At 42.8% G+C, this 22,906-nt stretch overlaps 1 protein-coding gene across 1 annotated transcript in view; it reads left to right on the top strand.

Moving 5' to 3' along the window:
* LAMC1 (laminin subunit gamma 1) overlaps nt 1–11,250 on the top strand; it is a 157,838-nt gene extending 146,588 nt beyond the window's left edge. Inside the window, exons 24-28 of the mRNA XM_060232417.1 lie at nt 1,595–1,709; nt 4,295–4,494; nt 5,109–5,267; nt 5,736–5,835; nt 7,210–11,250. Of these exons, the coding sequence (XP_060088400.1) occupies nt 1,595–1,709; nt 4,295–4,494; nt 5,109–5,267; nt 5,736–5,835; nt 7,210–7,466 (831 nt within the window). The 3' untranslated portion in view covers nt 7,467–11,250. The remainder of the gene's footprint in view (nt 1–1,594; nt 1,710–4,294; nt 4,495–5,108; nt 5,268–5,735; nt 5,836–7,209) is intronic.
* Nucleotides 11,251–22,906: the final 11,656 nt, after the last annotated feature.

The following is a 22,906-nucleotide window of genomic DNA, read 5'->3' as shown; positions in this document are numbered from 1 at the left end:
CTTGATTTGGAAGGCCAATTTCAGGTTCATTGTTGGGGAAGGGGGGAGAACCGGGTTTATACTTTGAGGTACAGGATAAATGACCAGGAGATAGATATGTGAAGGGGAAGTGCTGGGCTGAAAGTAGAGAAGCTATAAAGTGGAGAAGAAAGGACTGTGGCTCAGGGATAGAGTACCTGCTTTGCACGCAGAAGGTTCCAGATTCAGCCTCCAGCTAAAAGACTTGGGTAGTTGGTTTTATAAAAGATCTCAGCATGAGATCTGGGACAACCGTGGTCACCAGTCCGATTACACAGTATTGACTTTGTTGATTAGCCAGTGTTCTGATCCAGTATAAGGCAGCTATAAGATGAGCTGAGTGAAGAAATGCTATGTCTCTTTTAGTGGGGGAAGTCTTTGATATTATATTACAAAGAAGGAGGCATAGACCCAGACCCAGGAATTCTTCCTGAGGACAATAGCTTTGTTTTCTTGCACTCCCTTCTGTACCAGAGCCGGCCCTGGGGAAGTTTTGTCATCTCTCCACCTCAACCTGAGCCACCATAGATGGGGAACTGGCATAACTTTGGGGATACATCATAAAACGGGCTCTTGGACTCTCAGCAGGAGCCTGATACTTTTCTCCTTCGGTGACCAAATGGGCTGCTGGGCTGTTTTGCATTCTGGTGTGAAAGGTGGCTATGCTCTATTACTCCAGTGGGCTGCTGAAACTTGATAGTACAAGATAGTACTTTACACAAGAAGTGCATTTGGCATCATGTTTTGACATCTGCTGTAAACCCACTGTGAAATGAATACAGCAAACAGTGGTTCAACACCGGGGAAGCCTAGCTTCTCCATGTGCTTATAATCCTGCACCACTCAATACAATATTTTGTGCTGCAGATAATTGTTTGCTGTATAAAAGATGAATTGGCATTCAGGCATTTCAAATAGGGTGCAAACTGCTTTGGAAGTAAGCCAGAATGGATCATGACAGCTATAAGCACCAAATGCATGTTGCTGAGAAGAGCAAAGTCATCTCTCAAAAACAGGGATGAGAGGGCCTTGTGTCTTTCATAGCAGTTGTGTCTTCCTTAGAAAGCATCCTCTCTTTTTAACAATTTTAAGAAATGCTTTTAAAACAGCAGCTGAAACTTGTTTCACAGCCTTCGCTCTTTAATTTTTTTGTGAGCTGCTTTGAGCATCTCAGGCCCATTGTACCTTGGAGACCATTACCTTCCTGGTGCTCTGTTATCATCTCTATCATCTGCTCCTACCACATCAGTCAGTCGAAAGGGGTGGGAAGACGTGTGTTCTCAAATTCTTTCCTCCAGTTAGGGAACTTCTTCTGCCTTCACATTTGCTGATGTCCCAAGCTTTGAGCCCCTTTCAGAAGCATTTTAATAGCTGCCTTTGGGGGCTTTTATAATTGTCACTGAATTAGATTCAGTCCAGCTTTGTCTCACTTTTAGTGCCTGCTCTTAAGCCCTAGGCTGCCTCTTTACAATAAACCCGAACAAGCTTTGGAGTTTTGAGCACTGGAGTGTGGCTAGATGTATATATTTGTGGAATGGAAAAGGGGTGTGCACTAATGTGCCCTGTGTTTGCTTAGACTGCTGATCAGCTGCTGGCTCGAGCAGATGCTGCCAAAGCTCTGGCCGAAGAAGCAGCCAGGAAGGGGAACAACACGCTCCAGGAGGCCAGAGACATTCTTGGCAATCTGAAAGGTAGGTGGTTTGGCTTCCTGTTGAGTCATCCTTCAGCATGAAAAGCTGGAGATCATTAGGAATGGGTTTGAAAATAAAACAGCAAAAGAGCCCAGAAAATTAAAAATTAATAATAATAATAATTGATGTGTCCCTGTGTAGACCTATGGTAAAGCCTCATTTAGAAGATAGAAGACTGTGTGCTCTGGTTGCTGCATCTCTCGAAGGACATTGCAGAATTGGAAGACGTGCAGAAGAGGGCAACCAAGATGATTAGGGGGTTGGAGCACCTTTCCTATGAGAAAAGGCTGGAGAGTTTCTCAGTTTAGAAAAGAGACAGCTGGGAGGGGCATCATAGAGGTTTATAACATTATGCACAGGGTAGAGCAAGTGGACAGAGATAACTTTTTCTCCACCTCCCCTAATACTAGAATTCAGGGACACTGAATGAAATTGATGGGTAGTAGATTCAGGAGGGACAAAAGAAAATACTTCCTTACACAAGAAGTGATTAAGAAGTGGAATTCACTGCTAAAGGATGTAGCGATGGCCACAGGCATAAATGGCTTTAAATGGTGATTAGACAGATTCATGGAGAAAAAGGTCTATCAGTGGTTACTAGCCACAGTGACTAAAAGGAACCTCCACATTCAGAGGCAGTAAACCTCTGAATCCCAATGCATCAGGGGAAGATCTCAGCCTCTGTACACTGTTCTTGACCCTCCAGAGTAACTGGTTGGCAACTGTGAAACAGGATGCTGGCCAGCAGGGCTCCTTTTATGTTCATATCTCCTCTCAAAGTGACTGAGGTTTTTGAGTAACAGTTGTATATGTGTAACATTGAAACGTTGAGTAACAATCTGTATATGTGCAGAATGCAGAGTCCTGGGGAGTGGGGGGATGTTACATGTTTTTGCATACAGAAGACGGTGGTTTTAAGTAAGTGTTCAGTTAGAAGACCGGGGCATTTGTCTTCCAGAGATCTTGGGAGGCTGCTGCTAGAGTGGACAATATTGGGATAATCAGGCCAGCGGTGTGAATTTGTGTAAGGCAGCTTCATGTGTTTCATCTTGGCTTGTGTGTGTTTCCAGGCAATCTTTTAGCCTTTTGACTTGTAAAGTTCATAGGAAAAATATGGCTGACTACGACTACTTACTTGACCTAATTTTAGATATTTATTTATTTATTCCTAATTTAGAACAATGAGCCCCATGGCGCAGAGTGGTAAAGCTGCAGTACTGCAGTCCGAGCCCTCTGCTCATGACCTGAGTTCGATCCTAGTGGAAGCTGGTTCAGGTAGCCTGTTCCAGGTTGACTCAGCCTTCCATCCTTCTGAGGTCGGGAAAATGAGTACCCAGCTGGAGGGGGAAGCGTAGATGACTGGGGAAGGCAATGGCAAACCACCCTGTAAAAAGTCTGCTGTGAAAACGTTGTGAAAGCAACGTCACCCCAGAGTCGGAAACGACTGGTGCTTGCACAGGGGACTACCTTAATTTAGCACATGGGAGAGGCTTCCCTGTCCATCCACTTGGCAACAGGTTATCTTTTCAGGAAAAATGAATGACTCCTGGGCCTGAGGGGCCCTTCTTGTTTTCCTCCTGTCTCTGTTGTAATCAGTCTCAGGTTCTACCTAGTCTGGGCCTCTGGTTAAGCAATTGGCATTTCCCTGCCTTGCCTGCAGGCAAGGTCTTGTAGGTTTGAAATATTCCTACTCTACATTAAAAACAAAACAAAACTGTGGACTGCTCTGCTGTTCTGCAGCTGCATAGACAGCCCTAGGAACATCACAGCCTCTTAGACATTTCACCACTTCCCTTTCTTATTGATCAGGTGGAACACATGGATGGAGTCACTCTTTCTTTGTGTTGAGGCTTGCAGTTCTTCTCAACAGCTCCAGTTCCCTTCCAGGAATCCATGTCTTTCCTTTCAGTTTCCTACCAGGTTGGGGCCTGAGAGGACCATTTCAGAGGCACCAGAGTGCTTCTTTGAACCTGAAGACCCAGCAGTGAATGATGGGTCTGGACTCCTTAGCAACATGGATTCCCAATGACCTTCCCCCAAGCTTTCGGGTCTTGTGGCAAGAGGACAAGAGAGTTGAGCCTTGGATGTGGCCCAACCTAGAAAGGCTCTTGACTCCTGTCAAGGAAGGGTTATCATATCCCGCCCTCTCCCAGGTCCAGAAAGCAGAACAGTCACACAACCCACATGGCTGAAACAAAAAGTGGATGAGTGAAGGCATAGCACAGAGGCCCAGTTGTCAGATGCTGAAGTAGGGCAAACCAGGAGTTGGCCTCTAAAATGCGTTATTTCTCCTTGAATTTATAAATCTAAATGTCACAGAGAATCGTATGATCTTGGCTGTACGATTTTTTTTTTAAAAAATGGGGGGGGGGGGGACCCTCATGGATTGCCTGTACAGAAAAATACAAATCAAAGTGTTCTAGAGTTGCCTTCTCCCTGACATAACATTTCTCTGTGTGGAGGAAACTCAGTCATGAGAGCCCCTGCTTGAAATCTGAAGCACCTTGTTTGGCCACTGTTGAAAATAAGGCACCAGAATAGATGAGCTTCCAGTCTGATCCAATATGGCTCTCTTGATCTTCCAGACTTTGACAAGCGCGTCAATGATAACAAGACAGCAGCAGAGGATGCCTTGAAAAAGATTCCTGCCATCACCCAGACCATTGCAGAGGCCAACAATAAGACACGGCAAGCTGAGCTGGCACTGGGCAATGCAGCTGCTGATGCCAGGGAAGCAAAGAACAGAGCTGATGACGCTGAGAAAATTGCTAATTCTGTACAGAAAGTGAGTCAAGCAAGGAACCTGGGGGTGGGGTATAAAGGTAGAGCACAAGATGTTGTTGAAGGCTTTAATGGCCGGAGTCCATTTGTTGTAGATTTTCTGGGCTGTGTGGCCTTGGTCTTGGCATTGTGAGACCTGACGTTTCACCAGCAACTGTGACTGGCATCCTCAGAGGTGTAACCCAGAAAACTGGAGTACTCTCTGGGTCAAATTGAGAAGAAGTTGGTAGGCAGGTAATTTATATCTACTCGGGCAGGTGGGGTAGGGCTGAGTCATTATCTTGTGGGAGCTTCCTGGGCTGTGAGATGCCAATAGGGAAGTTTACCTGAGTTGCCGGTGAAACGTCAGGTCTGATAATGCCAAGACCACAGCCACACAGCCCAGAAAATCTACAACAACAAAAAGTAGAGCACAAGGTTTGTGTTCAGAAGATCTCGGGTGCAATCCCTGGCATTTCCAGGGAGAGAATCTTAGATGGGGGGGAAAGATCTCTGCTGGAGCCCTTGGAGAGCTGCTGCCAGTGAGAGCAGGCAATTCCAGTGGTCTGATGGAGGAGGGTTTCTGTTCCTTGTGCCCACTGTGTTAACTTGTTAGGCTTTTATCCCTGCCAATCTTAGAACGCTGCGACAGCTAAGGCCGATGCTGAGAAGACCTTTTCAGCTGTCACCGATCTGGACAAAGAAATGGATGACATGCTGCAGCAGCTGCACGAAGCAGAGGAAGAACTGAAGAAGAAACAGGACAGTGCAGACCAAGATATGATGATGGCAGGAATGGTAAGACTCTTTAAAAAAAAACAACTTCATTTTTCTTGACACTTGAGGGTTTCTTCTAATACAAGTTACATTGCATATTTTTCTGCATGCATGTGAAAAGCCAGTACTTATGAATACATTTATCCATTTCAAAAAGAAAATGAGCAGTGCCAGGCTGTGGATAGTGTCCCTCATCATTTCGAAACCATTTTCTTTTCTTCCCTCTTACCTTTTTGACCCTGCTGAAACAGCACAGGATCCAGTAGAGTCTGAGGTCGAGTCTACACACGTGTGCATTTCTTGATGATGCCATCCTGGCCTGACATCTGTGGAAACAGCCGTCCCAGATCAAACCCCACAGATGAAAGTTTTTATAAAAATTTCAAATCACCTGTACCTTCCAATTTTGGTGGCCTGTGCGTACTTCTGCAAATTGCTGGGCATGCATGTTATAACTGGACTGGTGCATTTTGCTCTTTAATTCCACAGGCATCTCAAGCTGCTCAGGAAGCGGAAGACAATGCAAGGAAAGCAAAGAACTCTGTGAACAGCTTGCTCAATATGATTAATGACCTTCTTGGGAAATTAGGTATGTATCCTCTTCTTAGGTTACTAAGCTTCTATGGAATTCTGTGCCTCTCAGTCTGAAAGCTGCAGTTGTCCAGCTACTGCTTTTCAGTTATCTTCCCCGCCCCTCCCCCGCTCTCACAGATGACCTATCTGGTTCTCTGTTAACTTAGGGCCAACTTATTCCTTCCAGTGACTGCCCAGAATCTGGTGGAGCCCACCATAGTGCCAGAATCTATCATTCACTGCTAGTTACGATCCCTTCAGCATATCCCTTCAAAGCCAGTTTGATGTAGTGGCTGAGAGCGGTGGACTCTAATCTGGAGAAGTAGGTTTGATTTCTCACTTCCCCAAATGCAGCCCCCTAGTGACCTTGAGTCAGTCACAACTCTCAGAGCTCTCTCAGCCCCACCTATCTCACAGGGTGTCTTTTGTGGGAAGAGGAAGGGAAAGAGATTGTAAGCTGCTCTGAGACTTCTTCCTCCATCTTCTTCTGCATGAACAAGAATGCAGTCCTCATTTGCTGCAGTCACCCTCTCACTCAGTTTGAGGAGATCTTTTGAGCGCTTCATAATTGACTTTGGTTTTCACTACCTGGGATAGTTTCATGCCATCTGCAAACTTGGCCACTCAGCATCGCTGCAAGATCTCACTCCTTTATTTCCTCCATTGGGAGCGCTGTCCATTTGCACCTAACTCTCTGCTTCCCATTTAATTATTTTCTAATCCCCGAGGGACTCTTCGACTTATCCTATCTACTCAGGCTTCTGTACTCTGCAGCCTCCTGGGATGGAATAAAGAAGAAAGCAGTCTTTGCAGCTCATACAACGGCTAACAAGATGGGCTCATGTTGTAGAAGTTGTGAATACTCCTAAATGTGTGCTACACACAAAGGTCAACAAGCAAATGGTTACATAGTAAATGTAGAGAATGGAGAATGAGTTGTTGTTTATGTTGTAGTTTGTATTACATCATCAAAATATATCTCTCTGCAAATATTCTCTGTAAAGCCTTTTTTAAAGCAGCCAAAATAAATGTGGAGAAGCAGCCAAATCCTCAGTGTTAATATTTTTAAACTTTATGATACGTAGTTCTCACAGTGTACGTTTTGAGGGTGGGTGGCAGTGCCCATTGTTAGTTACACTGTTATAAATGATTTGGTTAAGTTAAAGTTTTTGAATGAAACATCCTTAGGGGGATGGTTTCTTCTTCTGGTTAGAGCTAATTTTTATACTAGAGAATGGCAGTAGTGCCAAGAAATGTAATTACCATGCAGTAATTAATCCAGTCTCTTTCCATTCTTCCATTGCTTTCTAAATGGAATTCGGTTCTGTTACAAATAAGTATCACTTTATTAAAATGCCATTCTCATTCTTGTGTGTTGCTTGTTTTGCAGGGGATCTAGAGACTGTGGACTTAAGTAAACTGGAGGAAATCGAACGTACCTTAAATACTGCCCAGAACCAGATGAGGGACAACGACCTGGACAGAAAAGTATCGGATCTAGAAAAGGCAGCTGAGAAGCAGGCCAGCGCCATTGCCGAATATAACAGGGACATTGAGACTATTGAAAAAGACATTGCTAATCTAGAGGACATCAAGAACACCTTGCCAACGGGCTGCTTTAACACCCCGTCCATTGAGAAACCCTAAGGGTGTGCTAAGGGCAGGGGGGGCATCCCCTCAGTGACTGGTGGAGCAGTTATTTGGCCGTGGAGTGCCTTAATTCTTAAAATTACCTTCTTCAAGACCCTCACCACATTTCCCAGTACAGCTCTCAGTTGTTGTTTCCCAATTCAAGATTGGGGGGGAAAGCAAACTTCAGAATGAAAAGCAAATTTAAGAATTGGTCTTCAGGGCATCAAAAGGGCTTTGAGACAACTATGTGTAGGTTTTTCTGCTCAAGCACACTCCACCTGATCTCTCCTTTTCAGAAAACACTCCCCTTCTAATTTACACAATGATGTGAAATATTCTGGACTGTTGTACTGAACTGTAGAAGTGGCCATGGGAAATGGTGTGCAGTGGGGTCACAAGCAAGCTTTTTTTTTCTTCATTCCCTCCTTTCCTGTATCTCCCTCACCCTTTTCAACCCCCACTAATTCTGTGTTCTTTTTTTTTTCTATGAAGGAAAAGGTTTTGGCTACCAAAGTGTTCAATAGTAATGGCCAGTATAGCCACACTTTGTAAGAAGCAGCAATGACCTTCACAATAGCTACGCTTTAAAAACAAAGAGAATAAAAAGCCAGCTATATATTATATATATAAATAATTGGCCAATAAAATTACCATTTTTGGTAGCCAGTCGCCATTTTTTAAAAAACCTTTCTAACGTGCAATATGTATATCCCATTCCTGAGACGCAGCTTCTCAGAAACAACTTTTGGGGAGTCAAGAGGAAGGAGTGGTGCAGTAGGTCTCCACGGTGCTATATCTTAGCCTTTGGCCTGTGAGAACAAAGGCAGAACATTTTGTTCCTCAAGGTGGGGAAATCTGCTTGTGGTCAGGATTATTCCTGTCACCAGCCAAGCCACTAGGAATCTCTTATATTCCAGGGACAACTGGATTAATATGACCAGATTCTCTCTTAAAATCAGACCTTTCTTTTTTAAAAAAAAAAAAAGTCAGCCAACCAGAGAGAACTTTAGTTTCTAGACTGCTTGTGAACTTTGAAGTCAGTGTAATCTTTGAGGTGTAGAAAACAGGCCAAGAAGTCTTTCTATGCCTCTCTTCCCAAAGAATTGGCTGTTGTTTTTAAACCATGGCGGGTTTATCTTTTTGTCTGATGGGAGAGAAAGTCTAAAATATAGTTGGCCCAGTTTTTCTGGGAAAAGAACACCAGGCCTAATTGTAAGGATTAACAATACCCTAGATTTTGCAGTATTTACAAATTGTTTTGCTGCTCAGCATGAATTTCTGCCTTCCTCTTGGTTCTCTTCCTCCCCCACTTCCCACATTATCTTATCTTCCTAGTAGGGAAAAAAGTCGGCTCTGTTCTTTCTCCTCACCCATTTAAGTAATTAACTGGAGGAAATTATCTGCCTCTGGTTTCTTCGTTAGTTTGATCTAATGCTTCCACCCACCCCCCTGTCTTGTTGAGATCCATGTATACCTGCCCTTAAAAACACTATGCAACTTTGTATGTTTGCGTAGAGGGGAAGAAATTTATTATCTGACACACACACTGGTGCTATTAATTATTTCAAATTTATATTTTTGTGTGAATGTGGGTATTTTTTGTGTTTTTTTAAAAAAAATCATGATTATAGTGTGAGGAAAAGTCTATTCCCTTTCCCTAATTCCTCCATGTAAATAGGCTTGGTTTTTTTTCTAGAGTGGCACTGTTCTCCTCTATGCTCTCTCTTAACCATCACAGTACATGCATTCTGTCTTTATTACTCTGGGGGGATGGGGTGTTCAGGTATTTTCCCTACTCAGTCTCCTTACTACTTTGCACATTCAGGTGTTGGCAGTTAACAGTACTGTGTGGTGTTAACATGGCCTGCTTTCTCGTGTACTGAGGCAAGGTACCCATTGTCCACGTCTTCTTTGTAAAGCCAGCATGGATGCCCAGAAGATTCAGAGGGCATTCACTTGTGTCAAACTAACATTCACTGGGCTTTTTCGCTCGATATTTTGCATTCCAGGATCCTCCCTGACGTATGATCAGTGACAAAGCTTCAGGCTTGTGCAGCCTTTTCCTTCACTGTGAGTGGAAGTGAAATTGTAAAAGAGAGATCCTGTATTCAGATAAGTTCAGGTTTTCTCTAGTTCTCTTCTTACCTTTCCACCTGTGATGAGGGGAACAGAGGAAATTACGTACAAGCCTGAGGCCCATTTGCAACATAGTCCTGAGGGGCGCAAAGTATTGCCTGCATCTGCCCTCTGTCTCTGGTTTACGAAGGTTGGCTCGGATCCACTGGAGTGTTTGGGCATACAGAAGGGTTTCCAGCTATTGAATGTGATTTTCTCACCTTGTCCCTCTCCTGTAGCTTAAAATGTCCCCCAAATGTTGTTCCTGGAGGACAGGAAACAACCCCCCCCCCCACAGCAACATTTGGGATGGCAATGGGAAGGTGAAAACAAAACTCCTTCCATCTGCAGAAACATTCTAAGGGATCCAGGCCATTATGTTTGAACAGGTTTAATTTTATGAATTGTTGTGGACTGGGCTTGTGAGGCAACTGTATCTTTGGGCTAGTTCTCACTGTGGTGATAAACCTGTGACTGAGCGATACTGCTTTAAGGCTGACATGATTTGAACCAGTGTGGTGGTTAGAGGGTTGGACTAGTACTGAAACCTGGATGGAATCCCCACTTAGCAGTGTAATTCACTTGGGGCCTGGGGGCCACTCACACAGTCAGCCGAACCTACCTCACAGGGTTGTTGTGAGGATAAAATGGAAGGGTGGAGAATTCGATACGATGCCTAGAGGTCTTTGGAGAAAATGGATAAAAATAATGAGAGAAATGCTCCTTCACATGCACAGAAATTCCCCTCATAAAAATATCTTCCATGGAAAAGTAGACATCAGGCACAAAGATTTAGCTTTGTCTTCAGTCCTGACATCTCCCCTGTGCAGACTCAAGCAATACAGCTCAGACACAGGTTTTTGCGCCTTAATAAATAAGGCTGTTACTACAGGTCCAGTGCCCAGTTCTGTTTTTGCAAAACAGTGGCCTTTTCTGCCTGTACTGTTGTTTGGGGGAGGCTTTATTTTCAGTCACTGAGGACTACCGCATTTCCAGGGCCAGGGGAGTGATATGGGCCTGATCTTTCCCTCTTTCCTTTAACCCAAATGACTTCTCAACAGTTTACATGAAACCAGCCTTCCTGCATACAATCCTGAAGCCATTTCCTGGAAATGACCTTTCATTGCAACACGTCACACTTGACACTTCAGTATTTTTCATCTGGCTGAGCCAGTCAGATGGCTGCATTCTAACTGTATTGCCTCTCCATGACAGAGGGATGATAATACTCACTTTTTGCCTGCTTCTGGCCTTAAGGTTCTCTGCCTTTCTTAGTATTTTCTCTTTTTTTTCTGAAAAACTGGTTTTAACAGATTTTTTTATTTTTAAATAAATAAAAGACCTTTATAAGAATCCTCTTAATTACAAATACTGCGTTGACAGCCATTATCACATTTGTTAGAGGTCCAAGTTATTTCTTTTACATAGTAAAAAAAATTACACAACCACTGCTCACAGAAACACACACCCAGGTGCTACAGCAGACACCTATTTGAAGAGTTCCCCTCACTTCTATTTTTGACTGTGAGCACCTCCATATGTGCCTTTACTCCCTTTATTTTTTGCCTTAAATCTGTGGTCTTGCTGTCTGGGGGCAGTGAACAGCAACAACAAATGCAACACTCAACAGTTTTTATGTATAAAACAGTATTTCTTATTTATAATAAAGTCTGGATATTTGTAACCCCTTATAATGTTAGTTTGTTGAGAGTTTACTGGGAGAGGAGAGATCAGTTATTGACAACCCCCCGTTCATATGGACGCAAGAACTTCTGGAATTTTGAGAGATGAATGGATGCCACCACAAAATGGTAGAATTGTGTGGATATAAACTCTACTTCCCCTATCATCACCTGTTTGTATTCCATAACCAAAGTCTCCCAGGAGTTAACTTTATTTGCATTTTCTGTTGTAACCAGGGTGGTATTGGTAGGGAACTAAGGAGATAAAATTCCCGGGGGGGGGGGGCATGGAGCCAGAAAAGTTTGTTATTTAACGTTGTCTGTTCTGGTTGGGCCTTAAAGTGAGGGGCACCAAGAAGGAAATTGGAGGGGGGGGGCCTCTGGTGGTTCTCAGAAGTCCCAGTTGTGACTGTTGTGGTCTCTTATCAGAATAGGAGCTCTTGCCTATGGTTACTTTGCAGTGTTGTGAGTCTATCCTGTGTCCTAGTGTTGCTGATTATCTTAATTCAGTCTAACAGGCTCAACATTAGCAGTTGAAGCAGTATTCACACTGGATCTGCTACATCCAGATTCGGACTTGGTGCACCTTCTCATGTAGCTTAAGCTACAGTTTAAATTTAGAATTTTGCCTCAAGACTCAAATGAGAGAACGCCTAAACTCATTTTAAAATTATGCTGTTGTAAATCTTGAGCCCTTCAGAACTTAACTTTCTAAATGCTTTCACTATGCCAAACCTCAAGAAATGAAGGAGACCAATTTAAAAATCTGTAATCTCAGTTTTACAGTGTGGCTGTTGGTTACATTTTAAGGATTTTATTAATAGCTGATTTTCTGAAGGAACAATGTTCTAACACCATGGACAAAGGTTAAAACAAACCTACTGGGAAAGCTCTAAGTTTAGAGGAAACAAAATCTACAGATCTAAATAGCCCAGACTTTAGACTTCTTCCTAAAATACATTACGTTTGATTTAGCTTGTGCTGTGGAAGAATTTTACATAGTTGACTAGAGCTTTTTGCTTCTTTCCTTTCTCATGTTACTTTCTTAGCATGCTTTGTCATTATGGTTCCCATGTTCTGTCATGGAGGCTTGGGGACTGATCCATCTGTGTCAACTGTGCTCTCCTCCAGGTCAAAGACCCAGACTTCTGGATCCAGTGGCCCATTCCTGAAACTATTTTGTTTTCAAAATTCAGACATCATATTAGAATGTATGTTACACCAAGGAATCAACATGTCGTCTATGACAGTTTTCTTTTGGACAGTCCTTGCATGCACGAATTTTGAATCCCATGATCTGCAGATGCAAGGATCATGGATCTTTCCCACATTCCCCTTCCCTCAGCAGCGCTTTCCAATTCCAAATCTGGCTGCACTGATTGAAGCAACTTGAAGAGCATTTTGCCCCTTTCCCTGCTCTGCTGTAGCTTCCTGACCTGCATGGCTGTCCATATAAATTTTCCCAGGGTCAGAAACACCTGCAGGGGAAAGGGGGGGAAGATCTGTAGCTGTTAGCAACCTTCCACTGATAGGTTACTGCAAGGATGTCAAAGTCATTTGTTATGAGGGCCAGATCTGACATAAATGAGACCTTGTCGGGCTGAGCCGTGTGTGTACCTATTTAAGATTAGATAGCAGAGATATAAACTTTTTAAAGGACACAGACAAACACAATTAAAGTTTTTTTAAAAAAAACTTTAAAAAATGCTTAAAACATTAGCACTTGTTGGTCTTAAAGGTGTTTTTCTTGTATTTCTCCCAAGGGATCCAGGGAACTGGGCAAAGGAAGCTCTGGCTCTTTCCCTCCCTCCCCAGGGCACCAGGAGGCGGAGGAGCCTCAACCAAAGGTTTTGCTCTGTAGCTCCTGTGCAATTGCGCAAGCCTTGCAAAGCAAGCTGAGATGCAGAAGGAAGCAAGAGAGGGAGAAGGAAGCAGACGAGCCAGTTGCTCGGTAGCCTGATTGGAGCCCTCTGGGGACCTGATTTGGCCCCCAGGCCACATGTTTGACACCCCTGCATTACTGGATTCAATCCATTGTTGCACAGAAATGAGGAAACTAGTGGGTGCTTCCTGTACACACCTACAGTGTGAGTAGAGACTGAAGATAAATCAATAATTCTTCCAGCACTGTAATGCATAAAATTGCCCTTCATAATAAAATGAAGGGCAACCTTTAATATGACAAAAGAGCTCCATGACAGCTGTTTCCCCATAGTTTCATCTCATTGTGCTATTCGGCTTAATTTGTGTGGTGATGGTATACAGCACGTGTTGCAGTGCCAGAGTGGGCTAAATCCATGGAAATCAGTTCCCACATCACTGCTGAAATGCTTAAAGTGCACCAGTATCAATCTACAGATAAAGAATGAAGTAAATTTCATGCTTCCCAAATTATCTGGATTCTAGGGGAGGAGGGGAGAAATGTTGTTTTTGAGGAGCCAACCTCCTGCTGCCAAATCTGTTTGTGGTTTTCATTAATTATGGGTCATTTTTTTTTAATGACCAGAGGACTGAACTAGTGAGCAGTCATGCTAATTTAGCAGGGAAGGCTGCAGTACGTGCTCTCCCAGCAGATTTCATGATAGCCACAAGAAGGCTCCCTACTGAGGTCTGGTTTGCTTTTTACCAAAGGTTCCTCAGTGCTCAATTACAATTACACCACAGTCTTTATATGCATTTACTCAGATGTAAGTCTGAGACTCGACTTTGTGACTGGACAACAACCAACGTATGAGACATTTTGATGCAACACACTTTCAGGTAACTAGATTTTGGCTTTGCCTACGCTACAAGTTTACTGCAGGTAGGTGTTGAATATAGTACAGCACGTGTGTTTAAAACATGTTTCATTTAGATATGGGACGTTAAAGCGGCAACATTTTGAAGCACAACAGATTTTCCCACTAAGGTATGAAAAGTGAAAATATAGACGAGCATGAGCACATATGTGCAGCTGGATCAATACCCCCCCTTGTTGAATCCTAAATAGTTTTTCTTCCCAGTTATTTTTTATTTAAAAAAGCAATCCTCTTTCTTTAGTTGTTTCATACATTCCAGTTATTTAAGAAGAGATTATGTTCCTCAATATTGCTGTATTGAGAGGTCCCACTTTTTAATGTTTTTTATCCCACTCTTCGGAGTGGAGAGCGGGATATAAATCCAATATCTTCTATCTTCTTCATCTTCTACCTTTCTTGCTGTGAGGCACCATAAAACACTAGCCAAAGCTGGTAAAGAATACATAAAACTCAACAGTCTGCATCAGTACTAAGTCCTCACAGCCTCCAAGCCATGGACCCTAGCAGGTCTTAAATTGTATTCAAAGATTCTTGTGTCACCTGTGGAACTATACCAGAGTATGCACTCCCTCTGGTAAATTATTCCTACAAAAGAATACACCCAAGGTTGTGTCCAGTTCAATAGTTTTTGAAGAGGGCTCCAATAACAGGAAATTGAGAAAAACTGATTGGATTTCAATACTTTGTGGAATACTTCCCCCTCCCCTCAAAAACAGCATCTTGCTTTTTCTCTGTGGGAATGTCAGAAAACCACTTTGTATAGGCAATGAGCAAAGATAAGGGTGCAAATACCAGTCATTTTATCATTCCAAAACTACCTTAAATGCAAATATAAATTCCATACTACTGCGCTGAATAAAAACACAAAATTAGGCCTGTTGCCTGAAGAATTTTTAGCTGATCTTGAATATATTTTCATTAAAGCGGTACATATATATGTATTAATAATAAAGAAAAAATAAAAGGGATTTGATTAGTCAAATGCTTTAAGAGCATTTAAGAGCGTGTCAGAGCCATCTTCTCTCTGTGTGAGAGTTGAGCATGGAATACCTTTTCTAAGACTACCTTAGCTAGTAGCTATTTTTGGAGGTACTGCTGAGAAAAAAAAAGTCATTTAGTTGGGTGTGTTTTTAATCTGTCAAAGTAAAATAAAATAGCATGGCAGCACTGCTGAAAACATTTGTGCCTGCTGCACATAAGTTATTTTGTTTTAGATGTAACTTGTGTGGTGATTTATGATGAGGGACCAGCCTTGTAAAGAGTTTTTGTGATCCCCCCCCCCCCCAGCCTGTTAGGAGTACATGATAGCTTCTGTGAAAAGTACTTTTAGCTAAACTCCTTCAGCGGCCCAAGAACTGAAAGAAAAGACTTTCTGGGTATAATTAGGAAATGCTAGGAATATTGCTGAAGACTTCCTTTGCTTTTCCTCCGGTTCACCACTGCAGAAGACAGAGTAAAGGGGCTGAGTTAAAAAACAAAAATGCAATGAATGTCAGAGGGCTAAGGAAATGGATTATTTAAGTAAAAGAAAGGGAGGGATCCTTGCACATGTAGGAGATGTGGCCTTGGTACAGCCAGGAGTGACTGTACTTCCTTACGCTGCTGACACCTCAGCCATAGTCTCGCCAGCCACCTAGACCTCGCCTGGCTGGCTCACTGGAACTGAGCCGTAAGGAAAGGTGTGGCCCTTGACTGATCTGCTGCAGCCCTGGAGGGGTGGAATTTAACTTCAAACATAGCTTGAGAAACAGAGCCCTCAAGGCAGTTTTATCTAAGCAGGCAAGTAGTCACCAACCAGCATGACAGGGTCATTCCAGTGAGTAGCATTTTTAGTCATAAGTAGTGTGTACAATAAGATTTTTGCTTCTATTTACTCAGTAGCACCCTCCTTGGAAGCAAATGCCTGGAATCTCTTTGAGCATTTCTCATGTATTACCTGTCGGATCCTTACATGGGGTTGCCCACTGTATCTTGGGATATTCCTGGAGACTGGGGTGCCGTGTTTGAGGAGGATGGAGCATGGGGAAGAGAGAGAGCTCAGCAGGGATGTGATGCTGTATAGCCTGCCTTTTCCTCCAGGGAAACTGATCTCTGTAGTCCAGGAGAACTCCAGCTCTCATCCAGAGGTTGGTTACACTATGACTTTCAACTACTCTGAATGGTAGATCGGTACTATGAACACAATGCAAGGAGTGAGGCAGAGTGTGTATTACACACAACTTGTAGTTGGCTGCATGGACATGAGGCCTAATTTACCTCAGCTTCCCAGTGCACATATAACAAGCATACACTGGTGGTGGTGGGTGGAAAGTGCTATCAAGTCACAGCTAAATTATGGTGATCCTGTAAGGTTTTCAAGGCAAGAGTCATGCAGAGGTGGTTGGCTATTGCCTGCCTCTGTGTAGTGAGACCCTGCACTTCCTTGGTAGTCTCCCATCCAAATACCAGGCATTGTTTAGCTTCTGAGATCTGATTAGATAGGGCTTGCCTAGTCTATCTAGGTCAGAGCCTGGATTGTATTACTGCTATGGTACTGTTTTTACTTGTCAGTGACCTTGAACAGGAATCTGGATAGGTGGCATACAGTATCTACAAAAATAAATTTATTTATTTTCTTTTTTTTTCTCCATAGGCATCAATGGGAAATATTTCTAGCTTTTACTTTCCTCTCCCCTATTAAACTGGAGACAGCATTCCCAGGCATTGTACCCTTATCCAAAGGATCTTCCTTGATAAATACCAGATAGGAGAAAACATCCCAGTAACTCAGGCCATTAAATTTTTCATTTGAAGAGAGAGGTGTTTGGTAACCCCAGCTTACACCACAGCCAAATTAGCACAGATAATAAATAACTTCTTTTTAAAAAACAACAACCCCATGACGCAGTATTGCAGTCCAAGCTCTGCTCACTAAATGAGCTGCTCAAGGTTGACTCAGCCTTCCATTCTTCTGAGGTCGTTACCCCATAACAAAAAGTCTGCCACAAAAATACCTCAATGTGACGTGTCAACCCATGGCTCAGTAATGACTTGGTGCTTGCATGGGGGACTACCTTTTACCTTTTAAAAGGGGCTTCCAGGTAGGCTTCACATTTAAGGAGAAACAGGGGCCATCTATGTACTGGACAAGTTAGGAATGGGACTAGGTATAGACACAATGTGCAGAACTTCCACTCAGATCCTGTGTTTGCTCTGTGGCATTAGGTTTTGAGGTTCTTCCCTCCTTTCCATAAGGTTGGAATGTAGTTCTGTGATCTTTTTAACCAAAAGGTTTCGGGTTTTTACTGAAGGGAGCTTTGTCTGTTAGAGTGCTATACTGAGTTACTAATTGCAGCATGTTTACATTATTGAGAGAAGACAGCAGATAATTTCCCCCCATCCCCCTTCATCTGGAACACTGCCTTCCTATATGTCAGGGAATGGAAGCAAAACACTGCAGGCACAGCACTGGAGACCAGAACAGCATCTAGAAGCTGCTGCTTCTGTAAAACTCAAAGCTGAGGAGGAGGAGGAGAATGCAGATTTATACCCCACCCTTCTCTCTGAATCAGGGACTCAGAGTGGCTTACAATCTCCTATATCTTCTCCCCCCACAGCAGACACCCTGTAAGGTGGCTGGGGCTGAGAGGACTCTCACAGCAGCTGCCCTTTCAAGGACAGCTGCAGCGATAGCTATGGCTAACTCAAGGCCATTACAGCAGCTGCAAGTGGTGGAGTGGGGAATCAAACCCGATGTTCCCAGATAAAAGTCCACACACTTAACCACAACACTTAATCGCTACACCAAACTGCCCATTAAGCTATGCCTACATCAGGGGTGTGTAGTCTAAACATTTCAGAAAGTCAGACTTCTTTGTTGCAAGATCTGCATACCTCGACTGGTTGGAAAAAGTCCCTGTCATATCTTTTAAGTAATTCTTTCCTTGCTCTCCCCCCCATCCTCTGATATTAAATTCTAAACCAGATACTAGCATAGCAGAGGTCCAAAGATTTCCCATTCTCAAATGTTTCTGTTTGAATTGACTATATTGATGAATGAAAGTTTGGTTTAGGTTTTTAATTAATTTCTGAATGTGTATCCCTAGAGTTTACCATGGAAAACACTTGATGGACTCCAGAATGAAAGTTGTCATAGCTGATGTTTTAGGATTAGCTGGAGATTTCAATTTTGGCTCTTGAGTTCATTATTAATACAGATTTTTTTCCCCACTGTAATTTTGATAGAAAGCTAGCTATTTGTTGAACAGGTTGGCAAATCATTCCAATACTATTGCATTTTTTTCCTCTGCTGAAATACAGCCATTTCTGAAGCACTCTTCCACACCAAGACTTAAAAGCTGGCATGCTTTCCTACTTTTATTTCTATGCCATTTTCACCCCAAAGAAACTCATACTGGCTTACAGAAAATTAAAAAACCTTTTTAAGCCAAGAAAATACAGAAATAGTTTGGTCTATCAGACTACCTATTGCAAGCATTAGGCTATCAGCCACATGCCAAAGAGCCCTTTGGCTCTGGCTTGTTGGCTTTCGCCCAAAGACGCATGCCTTTGGTCCCACCCATCCTAAGTAGTTGCAAGGAGGAGAAAACAAGCTCAACCCAGAAGCAACACTGCTGCCAGCAGAATCTTTAGTTCTGTCAAAACAACATCCTTGGAGTGAGTTTTTTTACTTACCTGCTATAACGTTTATCTGTTCATATATGACAGACAATCATGTAATGAGCCTTTCCTCCAAAGCCCTTAGTGCCTTATATCTGTGATCCACACAGCAGTCCACTATACCTGGAATCGGGTGGAATTCTAGCAGGAGCTTCTTTGCATATTAGGCCACACACTCGTGATGTAGCCAATCCTCCAAGAGCTAAGCTAAGCCAGGTTATGGTGGATCATCTAGAGCTGGGTTACTACAGCTTTTGCAGAGAATTTGAATTCGGTGGATGTATGTAATGTTCACGCTATTAAGCAAGGCTGAATACTTTTTAGTATGGAATTGTGACCTGCTGTGGCTAAAACTAGTGTAAATAAAAATACAAGTTAAGTAAGCTTTAAAGCCTGGATGTGCATTTTGCTAGTTTAAAATATATCTGTGCAGCGTAGGAATTCTAGTTAACCACCCCTCCCCCCCAAAAAAAACCCTAGGTCATGAAAGAAGACTGAAGTCAGCCAGATACTGCATGGCATGTTGGTTCTCAACAAACAAACCTGGAGCTATCTGAGGCTCCGGGACCAAACACGGTCTCCTATGAAGTGTGGAATCCATTTGTTGGTTTTGGATGGCAATCAGAGTTTAACACCATATTCAAGTGAACTACTGTATTAACTAAACCTACTTCTGGTCTGGTATGACTGATAATAAATGCTCAGGCAAAACAGTACTGATGAGTAAAAGGGAGGGGCAACTATGGTTTTTTATGATGCACAGTTGGTAGACTGTAAAGTTACACCTGGATAGACAGATATGCAGCTGCCTTTATTTACACAGCATGCACAAGCCTCCTATGCTTGCAATTAATTCAGAATAATTTTGTCATTCCTCCCCCCATTTCCTACTTGCAGTGTTAACGAACATAATTCAAAGGATTTCTTCTATTGTGCCATCCCTTTGGAATGACACATTTTTTTCAGGAGAGGGCAGTCCCTTTCGATAATCATGTACTCCAAGAGCCAATGTCCTCAATCCAGAACTGCTCATGTGCACTTAGGGGCCCCAAGTAAGAGTGCATACCCCATGAAAGAGAAACTTCATATGAAGCCGCCTTGTCCTGAAGCAGACCATCTTATGGTTCATCATGTTAGTTAATGTCTATTCAGCCTGGCAGCAGCACTCCTAGATCTCTGGCAGAAGTCTCTCACATCACCTACTGACTGGTCCTTTCAACTGGAGATGCCAGGAATTGAACCTGGGATCTTCTGCATGCAAAGCAGAGGCCCTTCCATTGCACAACAGCCCATCCCCGTCAACCTATACCAGGATCTTGGGTGAGCACTGATTGTAATGTGACGGTGCATCCAGATGATAAGATGAGTACTAGTCTATATATTAATTGTAACCTTGTTCGTGCAGGTGGAAGCCCCTTCTTAGGTGGAGGTAAATCTGTTTTAACAAATAGATTATGCAAAGATTCTCATTTATTACCAGAAGACATTTTTCTAAATGAATATAGGGCAAGAGAAAGACATGTTGTGAGTACGTAAATTGCAAAAAGATGATTTTTGGAAGGTCCTCCAGTTGTGCAAATAGGACTTCTAACCAGGGCTTTTTTCCTAGGAAAAATCTCAGCAGAAACTAATTTGCATATTAGGCCACACCCCCTTATGCCAAGCCATCTGGAATTGTGTTCCTGTGCATTCCTGCTCAAAACCCCCCCCCCCCCGCTTCTAACTCCCCCCACACTAGACAGTAGTGATGTCTCATGGCATTACATCTTCCCATCATGGTGTATATGGGACGGAAGGGAAATGTTCCTGAATATGGCAATATAGTTGTTGTCTTCCCCCCCACCCCATTGCTCCTCCTGCTAGCCACTGTTGCCCTTGTGTTAAAAGCTATCAGGGCATAAGGTCCACAGACCTTTGAGGAAAGGGAGTGAACACATGATAACGCTTCTGTAAACTTTATTGTATTGGCTCAAAGCCTTAGCAAATAGCACCAAAATGCCAAAAACAACAAACCATAATACAGCAATCACAATAACAATTAAACTCTTATCCATTACAGATTTATAAACCATTTTTAAAATCATGACAACAATGACAATTTTAAGTTAAAAACAAGAATTCAATCAGACAACATAATGCAATAATTTATCCATCACATGATAATATATAATAGCACATGATAATATATGCTGTCACTATCATCGTTGACTGTTAATTTCCGATTGCTTTTGGGTTGGGGGGGGGGAGTTTCAGACCACAGAGTGGAAATCTGGAGCTATTCCCAGATCATTGCCTGGGGGACAGGAAACTTCAGGTTGGCTAGCAGCAAACTCTGAGGAGAACCTTCTGGAGCTAGGCAGTTACGTGACCATGGGGGACCAATCATTTTTTTTTTTAACTTTCAGACCCTGCAGCTTTTCTTCAACATAAGCAACTTGATTGCCCCGTTCAGACTCTGCCAGTTGTTCTCACCCTCTTGTCACCTGCCTAGTTGTCCCTTTGCATGCTCCTCAACTGATTCTGGCTTACTTTGTCTTTTGCTATTTCACTCTTTTTATGAATTGGATGTTTTGATTTTTGACTTTTCCTATCCCAGGGATTTCATAACGGTTTAACTTCCTCCACCGCTGCTGTCTCAGCCTTCCTGCTATGGCTCCAAGAAAAACCATCTGACAAAAACAAACCAAATTCAATTCTCCGACACACACTTTTGGCAAAAGAAGCTTCTGAAATTCTTGGTGATCTCACTCCATGGTTATGGTAGTAGTGCTGTTTTAATTCTCCTGGCAATGAGTGACCATAGAATATTATCCTGTCTGAATCAGCATGATAGCTTAAGCCTGAAGAAAAGATTATGGAAACCACCTAAACTTTAATTACTTAAAATTAGAGTTCAGAATCAGCAGTGCTGAGCTAGCCACTGAAGGAATTTTTCTATGCATGTCATCCACACCTCTGAAATCAGAGGAGCATACTATATTTTTATTATTATTTACATATTTATCCCCCACTTTTCTCCTCAGTGGGGATCCAAATCAGCTTAACAGTATTGTTTTAATTTCCTGTTTCATTCACACAAAAAATAGGGTTGCCAGCTCCGGGTTGGGAAATACCTGAAGATTTGGAGGGTGGAGCCAGAAGAGACTGGGTTCTGAAGAGGGGAGGGACTCCAGTGAGAGGGGTGTAATGCTATAGAACAGAGGTGTCAAACTCATTTGTTACAAATGATTAGACATAACTGTCACTTTTTTGGGCTGGGCAATGTGTGCTATAAAAAGTAATGCCGGGTACAAGAGATATAGACTTTATAAAGGAAACAGGCAAAGCAAAATAATATTTTTAAAAATACAAAAATGCTTAAAACATTAACTCTCTTATAGTATTTCCTTATGGTATTTCCCTAATATCTACCCTCCCATTTCCACTGCCCATTACTCATTAGCACTGGGACAGTAAACAGGGACACTCTGTCATCTGGCAACAAAGTTACCCAGTTACTCACAGGATGGACAAAAGCCCTGGGGTGGTCAGTTCCAGCCCACAGGCTATATGTATGACACCTCTGCTATACGGTCCACCTTCCAAAGTGGTCATTTTCTCTAAGTTAACTGATCTCTGTTGCCTGGAGATCAGTTGTAATCCCAGGAGATCTCCAACTGCTGCCTGGAAGCTTGGCAACCCTATGTGACAAAAACATCCCTGTCAGGTAGGTTAGACTGAGAGCAAATGACTAGCCCAAGGTCACTCAGTGAGCTTCTGTTAGCCTAACAGGTATTTAAATTCACATTTTCCAGATCCTAGCCTGACACTGCTGTAGACAGACCCAAACCAGGACCACTGGATTTGGGGAAGGGCAGCAGAAGAGCTGGACCTCAATAGCTCAGGCTAGCCTCATCTCATCATATCTCAGAAGCTAAGCAGGGCCAGCCCTGGCTAGTATTTGGAAGGGAGACCTTCAAGGGGTACCAGAGCTGAGATTCAGAGGCAGGCAATGACAAAACCACCTCTGAAACATCTCTTGCCTTCAAAACTTTAGGGTCACCATCAATGTTCCCTCTAAGCTGCAGAGTCTTCTGAGCAAAAATTCTACTTGGTGAGCTACTGGCATTAAAGTTGTGAGCTACTGCATAAATTAGTGTGCTATGGGGGTCATCCTTCCTGAGCTAAGCCAAAAATGTGTGAGCTGGAGGTTAAAAAATCT

Source organism: Heteronotia binoei, chromosome 2 (genome assembly GCF_032191835.1).
Source record: "Heteronotia binoei isolate CCM8104 ecotype False Entrance Well chromosome 2, APGP_CSIRO_Hbin_v1, whole genome shotgun sequence".
In the NCBI taxonomy this organism is placed as follows: Eukaryota; Metazoa; Chordata; class Lepidosauria; order Squamata; family Gekkonidae; genus Heteronotia; species Heteronotia binoei.
The sequence above is the reverse complement of the archived record's forward strand: the minus strand, read 5'-3'. Positions and strand labels throughout refer to the sequence as shown.